Source organism: Cryptotermes secundus, unplaced genomic scaffold (assembly GCF_002891405.2).
Source record: "Cryptotermes secundus unplaced genomic scaffold, Csec_1.0 scaffold317, whole genome shotgun sequence".
Classification (NCBI taxonomy): domain Eukaryota; kingdom Metazoa; phylum Arthropoda; class Insecta; order Blattodea; family Kalotermitidae; genus Cryptotermes; species Cryptotermes secundus.
Window position 1 is genome coordinate 92,830 of NW_019742557.1, and position 18,829 is coordinate 111,658.

The following is an 18,829-nucleotide window of genomic DNA, read 5'->3' on the forward strand; positions in this document are numbered from 1 at the left end:
TTAAGTGGAATTTGAACCAACGATCGCAGTGTTTGAGCTGGCGAAGACAGATCGTGTTTTAGACCACTCGGCCACAGCGATGGGCAGACTGAGTTTAAGTAGGAGGTAATAAAGAATAAAGTGAGAAGAATAATTAGAAGGCAGAAGAAGTTCTCCATGCGGTAGGTCTACATTTTCTTGAATACTGAAACAGTTGGAAAATGAACTCACTCCCGTATAATAACAATATGACGCGACTATCAGTCAAGTGAATGCAAATGAAAACCTGCCTCCTCTTGACAGAGTTCTAGACCCAAGGGCCCTGATCATTAATTGTTTTAACAGGTCTATGCTGTAATGAATATGCAACAGAAATTAAGGTTTGATCACTCTCACCGATGACAGAAACGCTATGTTGCCATGTAGTAAATATTAGTGGAGTGAGTAGTGAAAGCCTAACATAGCAACAGGCAACATTGTCGGCGTTACAAAAGAAGATCGTAAGTTCAGGCAACAGTGTAAACATTTCTCTAATAGCTTGGAGCTGGGTACAGATTGGACGATGACAGTTCGTTTTCCGTGAAACAATAAATAATTAACTAAATATCCAGCTAACTAACGAACCAACTAACTAACTCATTTGAACTGATTCCTATGAGCTCTGGAATTTCATTATCGTGTTTACATGATCCCGCTACACATCTTTATCCTGAGCCAGATCAATCCAGTCAGTATTTTCATCCTGTACTTTACAAATGCATATTTTAATGCTATTTTCTCATTTACGGTATAGACCTTCCAAGCGGGTTCTTCCTTTCAGTTTTCAGAATATAATTTAAATACATTTTTCACATCTCCGTGCGTGCAACATGGCCCGTCAGTCTCATCCTCTGTGATCTGTTGAAGAGTATAAATTATGAATCTCATTATTATGCAGTTACAGGAATTCCTAGATTTACGGCACGTAAAAGATCCTCATGTCTCTAGGAGACCTCTGAGCGAAATTAGGCAACAACTTCCGGCCCAAGTAGTTTCCAACACCTCTGGTAGATGGGGGAAATATCAGNGAGCCCTACATTCGCCCACTTATCCGAAAATCTGTAAAAACAGAATGGGATTTAAAATCACCATATGAGTGTATCTAATTTATTTCATATCGAATAAATACCCTTAAATACTCGAAATGTTTAGTCATGCATGACCATCTTCATGACGAGATACCAGATATTAAAAGAGTAAATTTATATATATACATATATAAATATAATATTTAAAGTGTCGAAGTCATAACGTTTGCATAAATAATTTAAACTAATGTTATTTGCACATCTTGGTATAAAGCCTTTTACTTTTCCATGTTCTGCTAAACCAACCTGCTGCATTAACATTGTAACATGTAGACCCATTTCTAGGCAATGCCCGAAATATGCGCACGCAACAATAGAACCAGTGTCGCAAGAGGTGTTTTCTATGTGGTTCGTATAAATTCATTGCCAGTTAACGGATCAATAAACGCTCATTCTTGACAACAGAAGACGGTGTTTCCCGTGGGGTCCGTGCCGAGGAGTTATTTTGAAGACAATCGACACTACAAGCACTACAAGACTGACTAACAAATGACAGACCCGACCTCTCGTCAGAGAGGGCGCTACACATGGACAGGACAGTAACTTTCATACAAAAGAAATATCTGGTCATGAGCCCCAGCTGGGGCTCGACACCAAGACAGACAGACTGACTGACCGTCAGTGGTAACGTGACTCTGACTCTGACTACAAGCAGTGGAGTACCCCCCGTGTGGAGGCGGGGTAGAATACCTCCACCGTGACCCTGCGAGTCGTAGGAGGCGACGAAAATGGAAGTCTCAAATGAGAGACAGTAAAATATGGCCGCAAGTCCCAAGGGACTAGGACCCTTGAAACACTGCGCTTGCAAGGGCCAGCAGAATATACAAGAGACAGACCCATCTCCTCGTCAGAGAGGGCGCCCCACAGAAACAAGACCGTAACTGTCGAGGAGTAATAAATATCTGGTCATGAGCCCCATGAGGGTGCTCGATACCAAGAATTACTGACTGGTTGATCGTCAGTCGTAATATGACTTTGACTTTGACTACAAGCAGTTGAGTTAAGGGTTCAGCTGTGGATGTTAACCAGCGGACAACGGAAGCTGTAGAATCTCTATTGTTAGGATTCTTTAGCGCGAGATGTCTAGTGAAAACACTACAGAAGAATAACCATTGTTGAGAGCTGTTACCATGTAAAGACTAGTGGAAATAGACTGAGAAGACTTAGTGTTGGGTGATTTGTAGTGTGGAAATCAGCAATAGTTAAATAATTAGTTGTAGTTACGACCTGTGATGGGTCAATAAATCTATTCACTCATCCATACCCCTATATATATTATATATAATTTTGTTTGAACAACGTGACATAGTTTGATAGGGTTCATAGGATATACCCCTTGAAGATATTTATTTAAGACCGAAACAAGTTGGAGTTTTAATAGCATTTAAGCCGAAGAAAAAATATGCATACTCAGGTGATGTGTTAACATCTAATTTTAACATAATTATTTCGGAAGAATGAACCTTTCCAAACCGTGTAAAAACAATATTCCTTAAATCTCTATTGGAAGATACTGTGACATGATATCCCGAAAACGAAATACTGAAGTCAGAATAGATGTTCATTGCTAGGCAACGACTGGTAAACATATTCCCGCCGCAATGATTACTCAAGAAACAATCGAGTTACTTCCGTTGATATGCAACGGTGCTGTAAAGACGACTTTCCAACAATAAATAGGCTGTGTTTTCGCGTGGTCCGTGCGAAGTTGTTATAAAGAAGAGTTAATGTGAGAAGAACTGAGTTGAGTTTCTAGACGCCAGGTTTCCAAGATATGAGCTAGGGAGCAGAGGAATTGAATTGAGTCGAGTCTTCGAAATTTTTTGGGAGAGGGGCAATGTGAGGTCAAATAAATGACGCAGGCGACGGAACGCGACGCTGTGCTAGTCGACGACACGACTCAGCAAGTTACAGGTGCTGATGGAAATCATGTCATCATGTGCGCACGGTAGCAATCAGTTTGTGGTCGACACGAGGGCCTTATAGGCCGGAAGTCATCGGGGGGGTGTGGTCATAAAAGTAGGAATATAAGTTGCAACATGCATCGTATCCATCCCTACCAAAGTTTCAATTGCTAAATAGGCGTGGTCAGCATTCCTTATTGGCTACTTTAATGGGGTCTCCTATAGTTTAATCCACCAATGAGGCTCATGCGCGCGTTTGCCAAATCATTTTCAGTCGATAACTCGTGGCAACTTGAAGTCGCTGTTGGAAGAGAGGAAAAGTTTTGGGGAGGACTGCAAGCAGCCAGCAGTGAACTAAAAATCTCTCTCACATGACGCAACAAGTCACAAACAAGGATCGAACACAGGAACATAAATGAAAATTGGCAACACCGGAACCGTTCAACCAACACGTGAGTGAAAAAAAAAAGGATAGAAGAACTGGGATTGTATCGTGTGTTTATTGTGCCATAAATACAGGAAACATTGGCGCAGTGGGGTGAATTCTAACGGACCGCACGTACGTTAGAGACTGTAAAATAACATAGCAACGTTTCCCTTTCTTTCCATAAGTTTCCAAGGTAACAAATCAGAATACGGATTAAAGTGGCGTGAAATGATGGCATCGAAGTGTTTTCGTGTGGACGTAGCATTTGTGTATTGCACACAACTGAGGTAGGATGCTGACCACTCCCCGAGTAGTGGTCCACCCCGCGTCCAGGCCATCCAGCCGTATTCAGCAGTACCAAGACGAAAGCGATTACGACGACGAAGAAGACGAAGATCCCGACGACAATTTCCTACACCCGTCATTCATGACGTCAATCACGGCTGCTGAAATCGCAAACGACAACGCTGCCATCGACATCAACGATGCTGGCCGTGGCGGCGACGGTGGAGCTGACGACACCGCGCCACGTAGCGAGCAAATTACGAACCATCACGCTAATAACTCTGTAGGCGCATCCTCATCTGTGGGCGCCAACAATCACATTGCGTTGCGACGCAGCTCTGCATCTATCCATCGTAAAGCTGTTGAAGACGAGGACTACGAAGACGACGACGAGGCTAAGGGAACATTACGGCCTCCTGAAACTGGTGGGGGTGGGAGTGGGGGTTACTGGGGGGCGGCAAGTCGTCCTTCCAGCCCTGGAGTTATTATGGGTGATGCTGGGGGTGGTAGTGAAACTTCTTCAATAATGCCACCCCCATCGAGACCAAAGTCAAGATTGGATCAAGGTGGAGCTACAAGTAAATATAATAATTTATCATATTGGAGAGCAAGAAAAGTGTTGTTTTACAAGAATGGTGACCCGTTTTTCCCTGGTGTGGAGTTCAGGTTCAAGCCCGGAAGGGATATTGTCAGTCTTGAATCTCTGTTAGACAAACTGTCTCTGAGAATGGACTTACCGAGAGGGGCACGCTTTGTATTCTCCATGGATGGTGACCGGAAGTTGAGGTTAGAGGAACTTGAAGATGGCGCCTCCTACGTCGTATCATCATATAAAACATTCAAGGTGAGTAGCCTCATCACCTGCAGCGTAAGTGATTTCTATATTTGCACAGTGATATTGCCTCATTTCTCATTTGGGACCAGCGGTTGATTGTAATGCTTCTAATTCCCATCTGTTGCAAATAATGAGCGGCCAAGTGAGTCATCTTAGAGAGGTATATAAGATGACTGATGGTTAATTCCGAATTTTTGCTATTTCATCTTTCAATGCAGGCAGCGTTATAAGCTCTGTTTGATTTTGCTCAATGTAATTTCAATTTCGGATTCCTCAACACATCAAATGTGTTTTTATTGACATTCTGCCGAACGGTGCAGCCAATGGTAAACTATATTTCAGTTGACGCTTTTATATCATATGATTTCTTCTTATTATTATTATTATTGTTATTTTCACGTATTAGGGGTTAGCGTGACGAAAAATTATGGGTTCTAGATTTAATTACTGGATTTACTGGACGTCTCTATTACAATTATAGTTGATTATAACAGTTCGCACGTTGAACTCCTTCTTGATAACGAATCTCTCACTGCTATCTGGTTCTCGGACTGGTCTCTACTCTCTCGAATTCTCTTTCTGGATCTCTGAATCTCGGACTGGTCTCTGGTCTCTCGAATTCTCTATCTGGATCTCTGAATCTCTGACTGGTCTCTACTCTCTCGAATTCTCTATCTGGATCTCTGAATCTCTGACTGGTCTCTACTCTCTCGAATTATCTATCTGGATCTCTGAACCTCTGACTGGTCTCTACTCTCTCGAATTCTCTATCTGCATCTCTGAATCTCGGACTGGTCTCTAGTCTCTCGAATTCTCTATCTGGATATCCGAATCTCGGACTGACTTAACTTCATGCGAACCGAAGTAGAACAGTTGATTGTTCTCTGTTTTTCTCCGTTGCCATGAAACCGTCTGACAATCTCGGGGCAATGCCTTGACCTATACCGGCGTATTCGTTGCCACGGAAACGTGTTTTAGATAGCCGTTGTAAAGTAAACTTAGTGTTTACTTATTCGTTGCTCATCACCGGACGTCTAGCTCTGGCTCGCCTATTCCGGCTTTCAGACGTCATGTCACACTATTATTATATAGGCATAATTTTTAAAATTCTTCTCTACTGCTGGTTTCTCGCTGCTATCAATAACAATAATAAAGGAATTACAATTAATCTTTATAAAATGCATCCTGCTGTGTGTGTACTATTTCATTACTTATATTACGATCGTCGACACAAGTAATATGGGAATATCTTCAATAAAAGACATAGATGTTGCTGTATGTCTTACGTGTTTGATATAAACGTAACTTTGCCACATGTTTCGACCATAAAAGTTGTTCATCATCAGGCATTTATGAACATAACTGAAGTGATTAAAATATTGGTTATAATATGGATCCGTATTCTTGCAACTGATGAGTGTGTTGTTAGCGAATATATATTTATATATAAGGCATATATATATACGATTTAGTATACAATTCATGCTATGATTATGATTAAAACATAGAGATAAAATAAAAATATGGAAATAGAAATATTAAAAATATAAATAGCATAGAGACTAATTATATACTTATTTAAATCTCAGGTTAGATGCTGTGCTTGGTCACGTGCAGTCTTCAACTGACGTGTACTGGTATGCTGGAAAGGGGGGGGCTTGTGTTATTTCTCGCTTGTTGTCATGCAGAGCATGTATTCTATTGTATGGAATAAATCTTATTGTTATTTCTTGCACTTCCCACGGTTATCCCAGATTATTGTGGAAGCTTAGGTCTTTTGGAAATGTAGGTTTAAATTTCATGGTTAAATTTAATTGATCGCACTTTATAACTTACCTTTCAGGTGTCGAGGAAGCACGTAAATAGATAAAGAATTTTACTGAAATTTTATACTGGTAACATCTCAAACAGCTTTACAGCATTTGAAAGCTCAGGGGCTGAGGTGGATATTAATAGAGCTTGGGAAACCATCAGAGGGAATATAAAAATTTCAGCGAAAGCGAATATAGGTTATTATGAATTGAAAAAGCATAAGACATGGTTCGATGAAAGATGCTCAGAATTATTATACCAAAGGAAACAAGCCAAATTGTAGTGGTTACAGGATCCAAGCGAAATAAACGGGGATAATCTGAACAATATAAGACGTGAAACCAGCAGGCATTTCGGGAATAAAAAGTGGGAATATCTGAAAAACAAAATTAATGAGCTTGCAACGAACACAAGAATAAGAAGATTAGAGACTTGTATAGAGGAATAAATGGCTTTAAGAGGGGTTACCAACCTAACAGTGACTTAGTGAAGGATGAGAATGGTGATCTGCTTGCAGATTCCCACAACATTTTGAATAGGTGGAGGAACTACTTCTCTCAGTTATTGAATGTACATAGGGTCAGTGATGTTAGGCAGACAGAAATCCACACTGCTAAGCCGTTATTGTCTGATCCTAGCCCTTTTGAGGTTGAAAGTGCAACTGCAAATTTGGAAAGGTATAAATCTCCAGGTAGTGATCAAATTCCTGCAGAAATGATTCAAGCAGGGGGTGAAATGTTACGGTCTGAAGTCTATAAATCATTAATTCTATTTGGAGTAAGGAAGAATTGCCTGATCAGAGGAAGGAGTCTATTATTGTACCAGTTAAAAAGAAGAGTGACAAAACTGAGTGCAGTAATTATAGTGGGATATCACTGCTATCAACTTCATACAAAATTTTACACAATATTCTTCTCCGACGGTTAAGTCCATACATAGGTGAAATTATTGGGGACCATCGGTGAGTGTTTCGACGTAGCAGATCAACTACTGATAAGATATTTTGCATTCGTCAGATACTGGAGAAAAAATGGGAGTACGATGAGACAGTACATCAGCTATTCATAGACTTCAAGAAAGCCAACGATTCAGTTAGGAGGGAAGTATTGTACATATTCTAATAGAGTCTGGGATACCCACGAAACTAGTTAGGTTGATTAAAATGTGTTTAAACTAAACGCATAGTAAAGTCCGTGTAGGTAAACATCTGTCTGATAAATATCCTATCCAGAATGATCTAAAACAAGGAGGCGATTTATCATCACTGCTTTTCAACTTTGCTTTAGAAAATGCTATTAGGAAGGTCCAGGAACGCCTGGTGGGGCTGAAATGAAATAGGAAATATCAGCTGTTAGTCTACGCTGATGATGTGGATGTACTGGGTGATAATATAGATACCATAAAGAGAAACACAAAAATTAATTGACGCTAATAAGGAGGTTGGTCTAGAATTAAACACAGAGAAAACTAAGTATATGTTGCTGACATGTCTGTAAGTGGTCCGAACACTGCCCATCATTTGTTATAAATTCTCATACTCGTATTCTGAAGATGGTGACAGTATGTACCGTCGAAACGTCTGAATACTTTCACACTAGTACTTGGCGTCAGAATCAAGAGTACAAACCCGGAATATAAAAATACTGCTCCAAGATTGATTCTGAAAAATGAGGTAGCAATTTCCTCCAAATCGTCCGTAATATCTGCATTCCTTGACGCTTAAAAATGAAATGTGTTTACGTGAATAAAACTGAGCCGGTATAGCTCAGTCGGTATAGCGAATGGCTACAGGATGGACGACCGAGGGGTCGGAGTTCGAGTCCCGGTAGGGTCAAGAATTTTCTCTTCTTCATATCGTCCAGACTTGCTCTAGAGTTCTCCCAGCCTCCTATCCAATGTGTACCGGGGGTAAAATTGCCGGGGCGTAGCGCTGACCACTCACCTCCAAATGTGGATCTATACAGCAGTTCCCCCACACGCCTTAATGCAGTAGTGCTTAGTTAGTTAAGCACAAGGACAACTTTACCATTTTATGCCATTATAAGCTGAACAGCAATAAGCGGATGCAGAAGCCAAGTTCGTTTCTCTCTCAGCAGAATATTTGGAGCGCCGTGCTCTATCGGCAACTTCTCCGACGCCACTGTCGTGTGGGGCAGTCTAAACCAACCGGACTAAAACTCGAAGGAAACGTAAAATCAAATATTTAGCATCTGCTAATAAGAAGTTTTGAGGCGAATCACAGTACAAGCACGGCCTAAGGCATTAACTGTTTCGCTCGCTCGGGCACTGGTGTTGTGGGTTCGAATCCCACTCAAGGCATGAATGTTTGTGTGCGTTTATGCTGTTTGTGTTGTTCTATGTGTACGTGAGGCCTTTGCGAAGGGCTGATCCCCCGTCCAAGGAGTCCTACCGACTGTGTATAGGATTAAGAAACTGAAAAGAGGTCAAGTCCCAACAAAGAGCTGTAGAGCCATAGATAGATAAGAAGTTTCCTTTTTTTTTAATTAAGCATCATTCCATGGTGGCAGAGCTCCACACATTATTAACCCCGTCTACAGATGAAGGTAGGAGCTGGGGTAGTACAGTCGGTATAACAACTTGCTACGTGCAGGGCGGCAGAGGTGTCTGAGTTCGTGTCCCGGTCGAAGCAAAATTTTTCTCATTTCCAGACCGGTTCTAAGGCGCACCCAGCCTCCTATCCAATGGGTACCGGGGATTCTTTCCTCGGGGTGAAGTGACTGGGGTGTGAAACTGACCACTCAATTCCAACTAATGCTGAGGTAAAGATTAGGTGGATCTATACGTCCACTCTCACATATGTCTTCATTGCGTAGTGCTTAATTAGTTACGCACAGAGACAATTTTGCCTTTGCCTCGATGATAATGACCAGCTTCACGCCCCGGTCGCCTTACATCCGAGGAAGGAGCCCGGAGCATCCACTGGAAAGGAGGTTGGATTAGCCCAAGAGTCAGTCTGTACGGTGTGTACATTATTTAATTTTTTCATTCAGAAATGTTATGCAACATGAAAGGAAGGAAGGAAGAAAATTATCAACATTTATATGTGACTGAAATAATAATATGTTTAACTTATTAACTTTTAAAAGATTTCTTTAACACCCTGGTTCATCAAACTCCTCTACATTACTGAAAACTTGATAATGAAGGGCAAAGAAAATACCAGATCCACAGTTGTTCAGATGATATTTTGTGAGACAGACCACAGGATATTCACATAAAGAACACAGAAAGAACAAAGAATTTTTGACTCAAATAAAGATAAATTTGTATTGAGCAGAATATTTGACTACAGAAAAAATAAACATTTTTTTCAAGCTGACGAACGAACGGACAGACAGACAAATGAATGACACAATATAGATCAACTCTAGCTAAAAGCCAAGGAAAATCCAAACACAATTAAACTCCTTTAAATTTGAGAGATTCGAGGTTTTCACAGCGGTGACTATAAATAATGCCGCATTTTGGGGTGTGGCGCCTTGTAGATCTTGTGTGAACCGACGTTTCGGAGACCAGGCTAATTCGGCGGGAGGTAACAATAAAATATGCAATAAAAATGTTCAGTGATTGAGATTAGCTCTTTCTAACGGATCCAACTGGGTAGGTGTCCTTTCTTCCTAACCTGAGGGCGGAAAGAGATCCAGTTACCGAAATATTGTGCTTTCTAGCTTCCATCACTGATACTAACACCGCAGCATCTCAACCCTCTTTTTATTTAATTATGCATTCATACCTGAGTTTCTTTCTACTTATCTTATCAGATGCTCAATTTGTAATGAAAGGAAAGATGGCGATTAGTACGTACTTCCCAGAACTTATGCTTTCCGTGCATTATACACATAACACCTACTCAATTCTCCTTCATTTAATCGCGCCATAACGACCAAAATATCTCTTCGAGATATCGTAGCATAATTTTCGCCACAGAACTTTCTATTTTCACTTTAGAATTCCCTTCTGTTTTATTGGGTTCATCACAAGAGAGCCCAGCCAGAGAGCTTTGAGGACTAACATCGAATGCAATCACTAAAGAATATTTTATGTATATTTGTCTATGTCTCTTACAGTCATTTTTCGGACCTTAGTCGCTTTTGTTCCTATACACAATCGGTAGGACTCTTTGGACCGGGGATCAGCCAGTCACAAGGCCACTACCTACACATAGGACAAGAAAAACAAAGAATAAAAGCACATAGACATCCGTGCCTTGAGTGGGATTCGAACATACGATCCCAGTGTTTGAGCAAGCGAAGACAGTTCATGCCTTAGTCCGCGCAGCCACCGTGATTGGCATTTTATGTATTTTTTTTTCCTGGCACTACAGCCCCAGTGGGCCTAGGCCTACCTCCATAAATTTCTCCGTTCACTTCGGTTTTCCTAGTTCTTACACATTTGGTAGGACTCCTTGGGCGGGTGATCAGCTCGTCGCAAGGCCTCTACATGTACACAAACACAGAAAAACGAACACACACAAACTAAACATTCATGCCCTGAATAGGATTCGAACCCACGATCCCGGTTTCCAAGCGAGCGAAGACAGTACATGCCTTAGACCGCTCGGCTACCGTGACCGGCATTTTATGTATATAGGACCATAAAAATAAAAGCATTCATTATTCTGATGGATACAATGATGGAATATTATCTTTTAAGACGCCATGACGTCGAAATATTTCCATTCTGTTGCTACTTCAGCGTCAGACTCTGTAAGTGTATACTACAGCACCTGAAACATGTCTCGCCCAGTGTTCCCACCTCTTCAGTTTCGATATCGAACCCTTTAACATCTGGCCAGCTTTACATCATTACTGTTTATTTAATTGTTCGCTCTTTTCATATTTCACGATTCTAAAAATAGCTCAGATTATTTGCGTAGAATGATATGGTGATTAGTGAATGACGAACTGAAACGGACGTTAAAGGAAACGCTTATGACCTAATTTGGGGTATTATCCCGGAATTTGCCGGAAGAAACTGAGGAAAATCACAAAAAGTCCAAATCGGGATAGTCGATATCCGGGCAGAGATTCGAAAGCGGAACTTCCCAAATACGAAGCAGGAAGGCTAACTCAACTGTGAAATTCGGTCCTCTATAGAAGACCTTGGCGAGGAATTGAGATACTGCTTATGATGCAGTTTGTAACAAATACTGTTATGTGTGATGTAATAAATCTATATTATAATGTAACGTGTATACTCATTGCTAGACAACGGCTTGGTAAACACATTCCAGCAACGCACATGCACGCAACAATAGGGAGCCCATTGTTAGGCAATGGCCCCTTAAACAACTTCCCGCTTAAGCGCGTGACAATGGGGAGTCCATCATTAAGCAACGGTGCGGAAAAAATGCTTCGTGAACAATACAGGCTGTTTTCCGTTGGGTCCGCGCAAAGTGGTTATAAGAGAAGCGAATTCCGAAGCTGGCAATTGTGGAGAACAGAACGGTAGTCGGAAGAGAACTGGGTCGAGTCCTCGGAATGAGCAACTGAAAGAAATGGCAAGAAAACTTCATAGTGATTTGAAGTGATAGTTTCTGTTATAAATCCGTTGCCAGGAAACGGAAAGCGTGCCCTAGTGATTTGTGAAATAGGTAATTAGCGATAGCGCTATAATTGTTGGTGATTTAGAGTGATTGTAAAAGAAAGTGTTAATAAATCCAATCACCCAATCCCACTGCGGCGGCCCGGGTTCGAGACTAATATTTTGTACACTGTTAATACATGACGTTATGACAGAGGAGAGTCCACTGTTAAAGCATTATACGGTGGTCCGAAACGTACCCTACCGGGTGTATACAATTTCCTTCCTTATTTTCTCACATGCCGACCACAGTGGTCGCCGCAAGGCATGAACTGTCTTCGCTCGCTCAAGCACTGGAGTTGTGGGTTCGAATCTCACTCAAGGCATGGATGTTTGAGTTTCTTCTGCGTTTGTGTTATACGTAGCAGCTTTGCGACGCCCTGATCCCTCGTCCAAGGAGGCCTACCGACTGTCTTATGATTAGGAAACTGAATTGAAACGAAGCCTTACACGGATACCCTATTCTCCAAAGTGAAGGCAACAGGAAAACGATAGAGAGCTGTTTTATATGTTGATGTACGATATCAACCTTCAAAACAAAGCGAATGGGTAACAGCGACTTTGAACTCAATAAATTAAACGAAAAGAGACATTCACAAAAAATAACATTTATCAATGCATATACCTTTAGTATTAAATTTCTTTTATATGGTCCCAGCATCACAAAGAAAGACAATATATCGGTCAAATTTTATGGCACTTTCCTTTTAAGATTAAAATTCACTTCAAAATATATTTAAGGCAAAAGTATTGTTATCTACAGAGACGTATAATCAATGAGAGAACTTCCTTAAGAATATCTTGGAGAGGACACGAATAATATGCCTAAGTGAGGATAAAGGACGCACAGAAATAATTTTTCCCTGGATGGTATTCAAACATATGACTATCAGTCTAAGACCGTTCATGTCTTTAATTGTGTTCCCCTAGAGAACTCTGAAACCTTTGCCTGGGCTACTTTATAAATCCCTTCTCTTCTTTTGTAGTTTATGGAGGACGCCTCTGTGGTCTAGTGGTCAAACTTCCTGGCTACTGATCCAGAGGTCCCGGGTTCGATTCCCGGCGCTATCAGATTTTCTGAGAAGTAGTGGGTCTGGAACGGGGTCCTCTCGGCCTCGTGAGGATAATTTGGGAGATATTTCAACGAAATAGCGGCTCCGGTCTAGATAAACCGAGATTAACGGTCGTGGGTATCCGTTGCGCTGATCACGTGACACTCTCTACCTGCTAGTTGGCACTAACTTCTCTGACAAGCGGCGGTCGCTTGGTTGGTATAGTTCTCTTGCGGCCTACAGGCTACGGAGTTAATATCAATGTTACGTCCTTCCTCGCCCCTGAATTCGTTGTCAGATACTTTCAGACGGGGGAAACTAATTTCATAGAGTTCTTTAAGAGGCAAAATGAAGACGTATTACGTGGAGGTCATGTCTGGCTCTCTAACCAAATATCAAGGCATAAACTGACAGATTTTATTAAAAGTAAACTCGACACAATTTCTCAAAAATTGTTGGCCAATTCCAACTTTCAGCCATAATAATCGATAAAGAATATCGATTTACATAAGACCATAAATGGATACTTCCATATACGTGGATACGTACCTAACTGACCGTTTCAGATATTTTATTCAATTTACTTCAAATTACGGGGATCTCGACTTTCAGGCACACTGATCAATACAAAGTCCATGTTTATATAAATCATAAATTGACTATTCATGTATTCCATAAGTAATTTCACAGATTATTTCAAAAATCGATATGGCGAACCTGCACTAAAACCTGTTAGACAATTCAGCTTTTTCAGCCATACAGCTCTATAAGAGAACTCAGATTATGTAAGGCCATATATGAACTTTTCCATGTAAGCCTATACCATAATTTCTTCCACTGCTGAATTTCGGCATAGGAGACTACCACTAATTTGCTTTACATTTTTCCCGTTCTTAACCAACTATCTAACTATTTTTTTATTGTTAGTGGGGTGGGACTAAGTCCCTTGCCCTGCGGCCACTTCTGGTCCATTGTACCAGCCCCAGATGATAGGTGAGGGTGATTGTGGAGCAATTGGTGGAATGAAGATTGACAGGGGAAACCGAAGTACTCGGAGAAAACCTGCCCCAGCGCCACTTTGTCCGCCACAAATCCCACTTGACCAGACCCGGGATCGAACCCGGGCCGCCGCGGTGGGAAGCCAGCGACTAACCGCTTGAGCTATCGCGCAGCCAACTATCTATGTAACTAACTAACTAACTAACTGACGAACTGACTGACTGGCTGACTGACTGACTGACTAACTAACTGTATTAAGCAGAGTCCTTCTTGAAATACCAACATTCACTCAGCTACTCAAGAACTTCTAACATTTTATGGAACCCTAGGGTTCATGATCTCGTTAACAAAGTCCCATCACTGGTCTAAGCCTAACAAACTTCAAAGAAAGCAACTGATAGTAATGCCTACAGTATTATGGGTTCGGGGCCTGGATAGCTCAGTCACTGTAGCGATGTGTTATGGACAGGAAGGACAGAATTCAATTCCTGGCTGAAGCAACAGATTTTTCTTCTCCTCAATTTGTCCAGAGCGTCACTTTGGACCACCCAGCCTCCTATCAAATGGGAACTTCGAATCTTTTTCTCGGGGATAAAGCGGCCAGGTCGTGGATCTGACCATTCACCTCTATCTAATTCCGACGTAAAAAATTGTACACCTATAATTCGGCTCCCTCATAAGTCGTCAATTCATAAGTTACAAGCCATTTAATTAATTAATATAGGAACAATTTTGCCTTTACATTTTGTAGTGAACCCTTTCCCATCTTGATGGTCATATAAAAGGAAAATAATTCTCTCTCTCTCTCTATGGCTCTGCAGCCCTTTGGACCTTGGCCGCTTTTTCAGTTTCTTATTCTATACACAGCCTGTAGGAGTATTTGGACGGAGCATCAGCCCTTCACAAGGCCGTTACCTTCACACAGATATCCGTGCCTCGAGTGGGATTCAAACGCACGACCCAAGTGTTAGAGCGGGCGAAGACGGTTTCTGCCTTAGACCGCTCGGCCACGGTGATTGGCGGAAAAGAATCCTTTAGAAGATAATTGTCCATACCAAAGATTTTGTAAGACTCTACTTTTTACACACACTGTGGAACCGGTTTCGAGTCCATGCCACAACCCCGAGCGGTCAGTCTAGTGCCGTGTTCCTTCCGATTCATTGCTGGGTATTAGCATAGCTTCCGAGCGGCAGCAACCCCTCGTCTTGAGACATGCAAGGACAAGCAGGCCGGCTGCACGGACCAAAACATTGCGAGGGAAAGAGGAGGTGAAATGGGGTCACAATGAGGTCAGTTGTTCTTGTAGTAGAGGACGGTGAAGGTAATTCATACCTCTGCTACAGGGGCGGATTGAGGGGGAAGTTTCCATTGCAGTTTTATGCTTCACCTAGATAAAAAAATAAATAAATAAATAATGAGCATAATACAATGTTAAGTGGAACTCACAGAACGTGTGTTAATATTGTGAACCCTAGTATTTCGAATTTATAAAAGCAAATTAAGAACTTTTTTATTGCTAGTGGGCTGGGACTAAGTCCCTTGTACTGCGGCCACTTCTGGCCTATTGTACCAGCCCCAGATGATAGGTGGTGAGGGTGATCGTGGAGCAATTGGTGGAATGAAGATTGGCAGGGGAAATCGAAATACTGGGAGAAAACCTGCCTCAACGCCACTTCGTCCACCACAAATCCCACTTGACCAGACCCGGGATCGAACACGGACCGCCGCGATGGGAAGCCAGCGACTAACAGCTTGAGCTAAGACAAGGCCTAGGTTTATACTAACTACGTATTTCTGAAGTAGCACTTGTTGCAACGTATCACATGCTGAGGGCCAGCCATTATTTTTGTCTGCATTGCATATGGATTTCAAGTAAGTAGAAGAACATGGCCGCGCCATAGCTCAAGCGGATAGTCGCTGACTTCCCACCGCGGCAGCCCGGGTTCGATCACGGGTCTGGTCAAGTGGGATTTGTGCTGAGTGGACCCTGTTCCAGACCCACTACTCAGAAAATCTGTTAGTGCCGGGAATCGAACACGGGACCTCTGGATCTGTAGCCATGAACTCTGACCACTAGACCACAGAGGCGAGCCTTTCCTTCAGGTTTTACAAATAAAATGTTATATGCGTTTCTTCCACTTTCTGTTGCTTATTCCACCTCAAAGAATCCATCCAATTCCGAGATCCTGTACATTTCGTAATATGTCAATATGATTTCTTTACCGATAGGATTTGTTAGTCTCTCAACAAAACCCAAAAGTTGGAGGACCACCCCGTGTTGGCTAACCGTTAGCGCTTGTTCAAAATATTCGCAGCTACACTCCATAACTAGAGGGCATCTTTTTTATCCGTGATGTGGAGGTATGCTATTCCGTTGTTACCAGGAAAAATAACGTGAGGCTCTAAAAAGGTACAGGATGTAACTTAGTACTAAATGGTAAAAAGTGAATCGCTAGTATAATATAGAGGCAATTACTGAGGATTTCAGTTCGAATAACCACGTTATCTTTTCATAATTTTCCTTCTGAATTTCTGATTCAAATCTAATGCAGCTGTCTAATCAGATTTATTTCCTAACTTTGTGAACTGCAAGGGAATTCTGTTGTGTCGCATTTGTTTCCTTTTCAATCACCAGAATTTAGCACTTTACGTTATTCCAGCAGAAACATTTAAAACTGTTGTAAATTCTTCCCATGATGGAACATCAGGCCTGAAAGGTCAAGGTTCTTGCTTTGTTTTCTGAAGTTCCATTGACAATTTGATTCAGGCAAGTCAATCTTGAGGACTGCATTTTACATCACTCGATCCTGGGATGTTCCTGAGTAGCTACACAATTGGCGGCTTCTCAAGAAGAGGCTCACCTCCATGAGTGAGTGAGGGATATATGTCGCCAGTCCTTATGTTGTAACATGTATACCCATTGATAGGCAACGACTCGGTAAACACATTAGCGCAACAATAGGACGTATATTGCTAGGCAACAGATCAGTAAACACACATCCTTAACAATAAAGGCTGTGTTTCCTGCGTGGTCCGTGAAATGTGGTTATAAGGAAGTGTTCGGCAGTAGAGAAGAGTAGTCGATTTGTTGTAGAGTTTTGGAGATGGCAGTCGAAAGTGAGTGAGAAGCAATGTGAAGAAATTAATTAAACTATACTATGAAGGTTTCATATGTCATTTGAAGTTACAATGAGACGTTATAAATCCGTTGCCAGGATACGACTAGTGAGGACTGAGAATCCTAGTGCGTGTACAACGGTGAACTGTGAATTGTGTTGAATAGCGATAACACTCTATTGCCTATACTCCCGAGTTGTGAATGTATAAATTGCAATAAAACCAATCATCCAATCCAAAACCGCGTCTTATAAGTGACCGCACCCCCACACATGACAGTATGTTATCATACTCACAAATAAAATAAGTCCGGTGAAGCTAAAAAAAACATAGACCTATCATCTCCAAGTTTCCTTTCTAATCTTTCTGTATCTGTTGCCTTCAGTTATTGGCTTTTAATATTCATTGAATTTGCCTGGAATTCAAGAGAAGTTATGGAATGGGGCGTCGGGCCACTACAAGATTCTTGCCAATAATATTTTCATTTCCCCGTCGGTGGCCAGGGCGGCGGGCTGGACGGCAAAGAGAACACACAAAATTGTTGACTGAAATTCGTGCTTAGAGCAGCACATCAGCAGGAAGCTAAATGCTAAGGGCGATGCAAGGCTGAGAAGACTTCATATAAATATTTTCTCATATGGAAACTGCAGATTCAATAGCGACCCCCCAAAATATACATAAATTTGTAGTTGAAACATTCTATCTTCTGGGATATAACATCATGTATTCCGTTGATAGCTTGCTTGCTACATGCTTGGTCTATTCTTCGAACCTGAAGATGGAAAATATATGTTCCTCCGAAAAGTCTGTGGTCTTCCAACAGACTGCATGGCGTTACATACCAGGATCTAGAGCGGATATGAGGATATCCAATCCTACATAAATATATAATTGTTTCCCATGCCGAGACAAGTAGCTCATAAACTATTTATTTAATACTCAGAATTACTGGGGTTTTGGTCTTCTTCCATTGTCCGGTATTCTAGAAAATAGAAAACACGATGTTTCGAAACTGGACTGTTTCCGACCTCAGTTTCCGAAACGTAGTGTTTTCTATTTTCTAGAATACCAAACGATGGAAAAAGTCCCAAGAACCCAGTAATTCGAACCTGTTATAACCCGGCGTTAGCGAGGAACTCCCCAGGAAGAAGCATGATGCTCTAACTACAGTGGGTACACAAATAAGTAACCACACAACAAACAAGGAACTTCAAATGTTACAGAAACACGTGCCCATCTGAGGGAGCTACACACGTAACAGCAGCAACAACAGAACGCAGCAGTTTCCCCATTAGATATATTTTAACACCTGATGATGGCCATATTGGCTGAAACATGAGTGTGACTTTGAATTTTAAATTTAAAACTACAAATTTTAAACGTTTAAATTAATGAATAGTTGCATATAAGACTGTAAAATAAGATTTACAATAAAATGGAAGCGTGCAACAGGATGCTATAATACAGTAATATGCAAAATTACAGTTGTCCCTTTGCTTTACTAATTAAGCACTACGCCATGAAGACGTATGGGGTAGTGGATATATAGACCCATATTTCCTTGACTTCGTTGCCAGTTGAAGGTGAGTGGTCCACCTCACGCTCAGGCCGCTTTACCTCCGACGAAATTTCTCCCCGGTAACCATTGGATAGGAGGCTGGGTGGCCCCAGAGTCGGTCTGGTCACCA

General features: G+C 41.5%; 1 protein-coding gene across 1 annotated transcript in view; it reads left to right on the forward strand.

Annotated features, from left to right (window-relative positions):
- The first annotated feature begins 3,729 nt into the window (after positions 1–3,729).
- Positions 3,730–18,829, forward strand: part of LOC111873343 (echinoderm microtubule-associated protein-like CG42247) — a 65,630-nt gene continuing 50,530 nt past the window's right edge. The window contains 1 exon segment of the mRNA XM_033755060.1: positions 3,730–4,566. Within this exon segment, the coding sequence (XP_033610951.1) occupies positions 3,730–4,566 (837 nt within the window).